This window comes from Lethenteron reissneri, chromosome 23, assembly GCF_015708825.2.
Source record: "Lethenteron reissneri isolate LAM-NWPU_2019-01 chromosome 23, ASM1570882v1, whole genome shotgun sequence".
Lineage (NCBI taxonomy): Eukaryota > Metazoa > Chordata > Hyperoartia > Petromyzontiformes > Petromyzontidae > Lethenteron > Lethenteron reissneri.
Genome location: NC_083801.1, coordinates 9,799,199 through 9,807,718, shown reverse-complemented (window position 1 = coordinate 9,807,718; position 8,520 = coordinate 9,799,199). Strand labels below are relative to the sequence as shown.

The 8,520-nt window shown below is 43.6% G+C and overlaps 1 protein-coding gene across 1 annotated transcript; it reads left to right on the top strand.

Annotated features, from left to right (window-relative positions):
- Nucleotides 1–4,822: 4,822 nt before the first annotated feature.
- On the top strand, nucleotides 4,823–7,593 carry LOC133345765 (uncharacterized). Its single transcript, XM_061556734.1, has 2 exons — nucleotides 4,823–5,033; nucleotides 5,207–7,593. The coding sequence occupies exon 2, from the start codon at nucleotides 5,595–5,597 to the stop codon at nucleotides 6,297–6,299; it is 705 nt and encodes a 234-aa protein (XP_061412718.1). The 5' UTR covers nucleotides 4,823–5,033; nucleotides 5,207–5,594; the 3' UTR covers nucleotides 6,300–7,593.
- Nucleotides 7,594–8,520: the final 927 nt, after the last annotated feature.

Genomic DNA, 8,520 nt, shown 5'->3' with positions numbered 1-8,520 from the left:
CTCAACATCAACTCTCTTGTGCATACTTTTTTTATTGACGTTTCAGTTTTGAAGTGTAAAATACCGAGTACAGTAAAAATGTTGTATTTACAGTAAGCCTTTCATACAATTGTAAATAAAACAAAACCATTGGCGAAATCTTGTCATTTACCTTGATGCGAGGCCAATCTTAAACTTAAGATAGTAATGGATATATGCAGGGCTTGTGACCCTTTCCAGAATAATTGTATCTGTAGTCGTTCCATTGACCCCATGTTAGATACAGAGCTAATGCATTAAGATGTTCAACCTTGACAAGTGTACTGCTCTAGGCACGAATTTGCAGTGTAGATAGAACTTCTCACTTCCTTTCTTACCGGAACGGTGATGCATACGTGACACTATCATTCAAGATTATTTCCAGGGCAGGGCTTAGTTGCCACTGTAAGGGTGAGAGGGAGATTAAACCAGTCCCTGTAAGTTAATGGTTTTGCTGATCTTCTGTAATTTGTACTTTAGCAGGAAGCCTACATTATAAGGCACTTACAGATAACCATACGACGCCACAAAAGCTTTGAACTCTACGCTGGATTTAAATGGCTGTGCTCATAAGACTTTTGGCACCCTTTTAGAATCTAGTGTTGCTCATGAATAGTCCTTTAGATTGCTACTTGTCACTGGTACCAATAATTGAACACTGCTTCGGTTGGGTTTACAATTTGGAGATAATTACGTCATTACTTTTTGTACGTATTGCTTGCTATTTATGCGTAAATTCGTGCATTTAAAGAAAGTGGTAATAAAGTGTAATTTCATAAAGGACATGAAATAACGTAGTTAATAATACATGTTGATAAATATCCCCATAAGCTGAGAAGACCATGTCAGTATGGTCTCAGGGCAAAGGTCGGAGTTATAATCACCCATCATTGCTGAGCAATTGCCACCACGCATTGCTAACCGAGTGACTTACCACGTCTCACCACATCATAATTGCACCATTACGGCCATCAACCTCACATGTCATGCCCAGCTCAGCTATTCATCTCGATAACTACTCATCGCCACCAGCATTCACGGATGAAAACTCACCATTACCAAGCACTATCAGAGCCTGAGGGTTTTGCCACAATTGAGATAATCATCAATTATCACACCATCAACAGCTCAATACCACCACCCATCGCTATGCATGCACCACCACCAGCCAACATTATCAAACCAGCATTCATGCCCACAACTCATTGCAATTAATCGGCGTCACCGTGACCATGGAATGACCAGCACTCATCATCTGAACCACCACTCATTACCATCACTCATTGAGAGCATTACCTTTAACCACCAATCACCATGACGTCTCACCATCAACTCCGCAGGTCAAGTGCAGTGGCCACCACCACTAGGCGGATACGGAACCTCTGGATTTACTAAACGCAGCCCTAAGAAGCACGACAATGAGGGCCTCTCATCAACCCACAACCGTTAAATAAAACAGCGACACCGCCAAATAAGCGCTTCAACGCCATTCACATCTCGCTCGGGGGATTCCTGAACGAGGCTGTAACGAACCAGGGGAGGGTCCCATTAGGATTCTGACGATGCCGGCACGACCGAGACCCTGCTGGGGACGTCACCCACAAACTCGGGGCTCTGCGGCGTAGAGGCAAGGACACACGGCAGACGTCCGCGGCGTCTGCGCGCCAACCACGCGGCCCCCGCAATGCGGACGTGCCGAGGCCTACTCGCCCCGCTAGGCCACCACGCGGCCCAGAGGAGGAGGAGGGGGGAGGGCCCCACGAGGTTACAACAACAACAACAAAATTGCGCGGGTCGCAGCGAGCGAGCGACGCATTTATTGCGCCGCGTTAACGATTCTCACGTAATTCGATACACGTGGGCCGCGTGCGAGCCTAACATGGACGGTGCGAGATGTGGCACGAGCCGGCAAAAATTATTGCTCCTCATCATTGTCCCCTCCATCCAATCTTGTCCTCATCATTGTCCCCCACCCCTCCCCTCTTGGGGTGGGACGTGTGCCACGGGCGCTTCGTCAGTAAAGGAGAATTGAGAAAGTCGCAAACAACGGCCACGACAGAAAGCCAAGTGGAGCGCTGGGCCCTCTGGGCTCCGTGTGCACCACACCCCCCCCGTGTACCGTGTGCATCACCCCCCCCCCCGTGTATCGTAGAGGATATCCCGGTACCTTGCGAGTGCCGTGTGCAGCGCGGCCCGTGCGCAGCGTGTGCCGTGTGCAGCCGCAGCCTCCCTCCTCCTCCTCCACCACCTCCTCCTCCTCCTCGCTCCCTACCCATTTGGTCGCCCCCTCCCATCTCCCCCCTGCCACACCACCTCACGCCACGTGACCCCGCCCCCCCCGGCTCGTCACTGACGGAAATAGCCGAGTACCGACGCTCGGCTCGTTCGGCTATTTCCGGTAGGAGAAACAGGAAAAAAAAACACAACGGACGAAGCCAAAGCGTGGGTTTTTTTTAGTGTTGAATGTAAAATAAATTAAACGATGGAGTAAACGACTTGTTTTGGTGCGTAAATTATGAGTTAAATTGTGCGACGATGTGAAAAAAAAAAAACCGGTGTGGTTTGAGGTCGTTCGGATTATCCCGTTGCTATTTCCGAGCGCGTGATGTCAACACGATGGCGCGCGCTCGAGTGTGGACACTTCCGATTGGTCCTGACGGCGTCGAGCGTTTCTAACGACGCGCCTGATTGGCTGAGGTCCACGTGGCCGGACGACGTTTCAAAAAAGGAGTTGTGGGCAACTCGGAGATGCAATTCCCTTGGCCCCGTAATTATCATGCCCACCTTTGTGAAAACGATCCACTCATTTGGAATATACATAAATCATAACCCCCCCTTCAAAACTTGACAGGATCCCTCGTGAAACTTCATGCGTCTTCCATGCGTTTTTTGGTTAGATCGCGTAAATATATAAATGTGTTTTGATTTAAAGCTTTCGTGACTGCAGGGATTCATCTTCTTGGTTCTTTCGGTAAAGTCACGTAGAAGGGAAGTAATAAAATAATAAAAATAAAAAAACATGATAAAATTTTATTATGTTTTATTTTATTATTTTATTACTTCCCTTCTACGTGACTTTACCGAAAGAACCAAGAAGATATAAATGTGTTGTTAAAACCCGACACGGCCAATTAGTAAGGGTTGTCACGTAAACACAACGTGCCAATTTATCACTAGTACAGCACACTGGTGTGTTGGAGAGTAAATCCACAACATTTACAATTCGAATACGACGTTTCGCCAGTAATTACAACCAGCTTCATCAGGCGATAGCCATGCGTCTTTCCTGATCAAAGCGTTATGAATAATTAGAGTCTGCTCTTGTTTCCAATTCGTGTCAGCTGAAATTGTTACTTAGTTTTGAAAACGTACATTTCAGTTCTCTTCTGAGGCGCAAATACGCAATTACTGACCCAAAGGCACAAAATGGCAAGCTGGCAGCAACAAACAGCAATGTTAAAAGTTGTAACAGATGAACAAGTAAAATTTGTATTTAAAGCTTTCGTGACTGCAGGGATTCATATTCTTGGTTCTTTCGGTAAAGTCACGTAGAAGGGAAATCAAATAAGATGAACAAGTTGATACGTTTCCGGAATTGAGCAAGGTTATGTTTAAAAAACACATTGGTAAATAAGTAGAGGGAATTCCAAAGTGGAGTGGTGCAATAGAAAATGCAGAAAGAAAAGTGTTTTATCCGCAATGAGGTTGTTGAACAAGAAGTATGGGATGAGATGGAACGGTCTGGTTGACGGAGTTCTCAGCCACATTGGTGGAGGAAACTTGAGTGAAGTTCATGGGAACGGTGACTTTTTTGGTCATCGAAGAGAGACGAGAATAACCACCAGTGAGCCAGTGGAGTTGATCAACGGGTTCTGGGTCATCAGCCTGAGTGCTTCACTTTAAATAACAATGTTTTACCCTTGGTGGCAATAAAACAGGTGTTGAGATTTCACTTTGTAACATGTTTTTGTTCCTGGGTAGTAAGTGTTATTTCCTAATTGCTTATGCCTCAAAAGTACAAAAATGGCTATTATTCCCCACCAGTGGCGGCTCCTGCAAAATCTCTCAGGGGGGGCAAATGTCTGGATGATTGATAAGGATAAGGTCCACCCATGCAAAGGATAAATTAACAGCTTAAGCATGTAAAGGCAACTTCACTTCTTTAATATTAATGAAAAATAAAGTGACTCTTACAATACATCTTGTTTGTTTCTATACTCACTATTAATACAATCCACTCATGTTTCTTTTATTAAAGATTCCACTAGGTGGCGACAAATTATATTGTTGGATGAAACGTGCTTACGTATGATGACGTAAGCACGTTAGGGCGAGCCCTCCCGGAAGCCATAGAGAATGCATTGCAGCGCCCCCCGGTCGAAAAAAAACATCTTTGAATGTAAGTCTATGGGGCCACTCGGGGCGATTTTCAGCCGGAGGGAAATCGCCCAAAAGAGGCGGTACTCCACAGAACGTAGCATGACGCTGATTGGACTATATCCAGAGGCACAGTGACGGCTAGCGTAACTCTGTGGTTGAATGACATTGGTGGTGCGTCGCCCCATCGCCCTAATGAAGAAACCGCCCCTGTTCCCCACAAACTTTGCTTTTGTGACCAGGACAGTGATATTTTGAAATTGAACGATTTTACAGAACATTCCAGATAGATTCAGTGCTGAGTAAACTTGGAGTAACTTCTAGAACATTCTAGAACTTTTCAGTAAGAAAACGTAGTATAAATACAGGGGCCGTATGCCCACCAGTTTAGCTCCAACTACCTAAGTGGATACATATCTGCATTTTTCTGAGATGGCATCAAGAGGCTGCAAGCATCCGGCAGACACATTATGCTATGTCTGCGGCCAATTTATCAAGATGAGCGAAAAAGTACTCTGTGGAAGCATCTGCTAAGATGTGTGAGGCCTACAAGGCATATTTCGGCATGCCTGTCGGGGATCAAGACAAATCCTGGGCACCTCATTTCACCTGCGAGCAATGCAAAAAAACTCTGGAAGGTAAGATGGACAATTGTTGCTTGGAATTTTATGTTATAAAATTTGTTCAAATTTTCAAAATTGTAAAAGTTTATAATTTTAAAATGTTTTACAATTTTCAATGTTATTGAAAAATATCATATATGCATTTTTTACGAGAATCTCGTACACATGAAATAAATGTATTTTTGTAGGATGGTACAGGAGGCAAAAGAGAGCCATGAAGTTCGCTGTCCCAAGAATGTTGCAGTAACCCACTTACCACTCAAGCAACTGCTACTTCTGCATTGTGGACCCTTCCAAACGTCAGACTGGTAACAATGCACCTGCTATCACATATCCGGACCTTCTTTTATCCATCGCCCCAGTGCCACACTGCCATGAGCTCCCCGTACCTACTCCTCCGGAGAGAGAGCAGCCGTCTTTAGAAGAGACAGCAAGTCAGAGAGCGAGGAAGACATAGATCCAGATGACAATTTCAGAGGTGGAGCTGAGGAGAGAAACCCATACGACCCCACCCAAAAGAAGCTCAACGACTTTATCAGAGATCTTAGTCTCACCAATTCCAATGCCGAGCTTTTGATGTCTAGGTTAAAGCAGTGGAACTTGTTGGATGAAAGTGTGCAAGTCGCAGATCAGAGGAAGCGTCACCAACCTTTTTGCAGTTTCTTCACCCGTCAAGATGGGCTCTGCTTCTGCCACAATGTGACCAGTCTGTTCGAGGCAATCGAAATCACCTGTAACCAGCATGAGTGGTGCCTCTTTATTGACAGCTCATCCAGGAGTCTCAAAGCCGTGCTGCTCCATAATGGTAACAAGTACCCGTCTCTTCCCCTGGCTCACTTGGTGCACCTCAAAGAGGATTACAACATCATCAAGACCTTGCTGGACGCCTTTAAGTATGATGAGTATGGCTGGGAGGTCATCGGAGACTTCAAAATGGTGGCATTCCTGATGGGTCTCCAAGGCGGTTTTACCAAGTTTCCCTGCTATCTTTGCCTTTGGGACAGCAGAGACACCAAGGCGCACTACCACAGGCGGGACTGGCCACAGCGGACCGAGTTTTCTGTGGGGAGGAACGTCAAGTGGGAGCCACTGGTGGACCCCCAGAAGGTGCTGATGCCACCACTGCACATCAAATTGGGCCTAATGAAACAATTTGTCAGAGCTGTAGATAAGGAGTCGGCAACCTTCAAGTACCTTCAAGACTTCTTCCCTAAGCTGTCTGAGGCAAAGGTCAAAGCCGGTGCCTTCGTCGGACCACAGATAAAGAAGATCCTGGAGTGAAGTGAATTCCCCAAGAAGCTCACTAGTAAGAAGAAAGGAGCTTGGGACAGCTTTGTCGCAGTAGTTCGTGGCTTCCTGGGCAATCACAATGTCGAAAACTGTGGAGCTGGTTGAGACTCTTCTGTAGGATGTCCCTCAAAGTCCATATCCTTGATGCTCATCTTGATAAATTCGAGGAGAACATGGGAGCGAACTCGGAGGAGCAAGCCGAGCGCTTCCACCAGGATACACTGGACTTTGAACGCAGCTACCAAGGACATTTTAACCAGAAAATGATGGGAGACGACATTTGTGAGCTGATTCGTGAAAGTGATATACAGTAGAATCAAATCTAGAAAAACTACTCACTTCTAAATCTTTTGTAGTAATTTTTGTCTTACTTTAGTATAAATACATGTTAATTTTGATTCATATGTTTTTTTTTACTTTATGTGAACGAAAAACACAAATTCGCCAGTTTTCTCATTGAAAATAGGTAAATTTCAAAATATCACTGATCTGGTCACAAAAGCAAAGTTTGTGGGGAATAATAACCATTTTCTATACATTTTAGGCATAAGCAATTAAGAAATAATACTACTCAGGAACAAAAATTGTGTTACATAGTGTTTTCAAACACCAATTAGACTTGTGAACATGCAAACAATGTTCACAAATACGTGTGGTTAATGCAGAATTGATTCCTTGCGAAATTACTATTTGGTGTTTGAACATCTTAACACCTGTTTAATTGCAACAAAGGATCAAACCAATTCTTATTTTTCATACTTTGAAACTGCCAAAAAAAAGGTTCCATGATATGCTTGACGTTAAACTATATCAACTACAGCGACGTACAAACTGGGTGCCCTTCCCAGATAGTGAACGACATTTTTATTTCAAAAGTGTGTTTATTATGTTATTATTGATTTGCTGAGTTGTAAAATAAATTGATATGAATGTTAATATACAATCTGAGAGCACTAACGGAATTGTATGTGGATGGCTAAGGCTTTTAAGGGCACGTGTTTGCCAAGTTCCATACATCAGGTGAGTATATACCTTTTGGAAATGCTACTCCATACAGATTTAAATTAATATATTTTTGTTTTGGGTAGCCTTCCATCATATCCCAAATTGCGGCTTTTGTCCGAATTGAGAGATCTTTCCGTATTCATAACGGTTACAAACCATTACATTACGTGATTTTGGACAGCAGACTGAATAATTATTGAAAAAAGTAACGGCGTTACGTACAATGACGTTGGTTTGAAAAAAAATAGGAATAGGTTTTACCCTTTCTGGCATTTAAACAGGTGTTAAGATGTTCAAACACCAAATAGAACCTTTTGCAAGGGATCATATCTGCATTAACCACAAGTACCTGTGGTGAACATGCAAACAAACATGATCTGATAATATATGCAAATGTTTCTATTTGCTGTTTCAACATCTTAACACATCTGTTTTATTGCCAGAAAGGGTAAAACCTATTGTTTTTCATACTGGCAAAAAGGTCCCATTTAATTACGTGGTTATATGCAATTAAATTATGGTAACCAATAGGAAGGAATGCAAATGTAAAAGTGTGAGAAATAAATCCAAGCGTAGAGAGATGCAGACATTAGAACCAATAAGGGAACATGGGTAGGTTAATGAAAATTCAAACCGTGAAGAATTAGTCGGTTCGGGTAGAACAGTATCGCTCGATGCAACGATGACAGATGGTCACTAATCTCCATAATCGAGGTTTTTAGGTTAGATCACGTAAATATAAATGTTTTTTTAAACCCGCCACCACCCGACACAGTAAGGTTTGTCACGTAAACAGAAGATGCCATTCATTACTAGTACAGTACACCGGTGTGTTGGAGAGTAAATCCACAACATTTACAATTCGAATACGACGTATCGTCAGTAATTACAACTAGCATCATTCAGGAGATAGCCAGATTTGTGGAGAAATCCTGTGTGCCCATCAGGTGCGAAGGCTGGTGAGGGGGGATTAGTGAATGCATATCAATGACAATGAATATTTATTACCAGCTGGTTTATTAATATGGTAATCAACATACACAATAAGGAGTGGCGGCAGCCATGAACTTGGGGCATGTCTCATTGACAGATAGCAGTGAGACAGACAATGGTTTCGCCAATATTAGGACTCGTCTGTACACTGGTCACAAATGTAAAGATTTAGCAAAGGCTGCGTCTGGGAATCAGATGCGGTATGCAGTACCCA

Bases quoted from the DNA above. Each gene is read 5' to 3' on its own strand.
- LOC133345765 (XM_061556734.1), top strand. From the start codon at position 5,595: ATGTCTAGGTTAAAGCAGTGGAACTTGTTGGATGAAAGTGTGCAAGTC.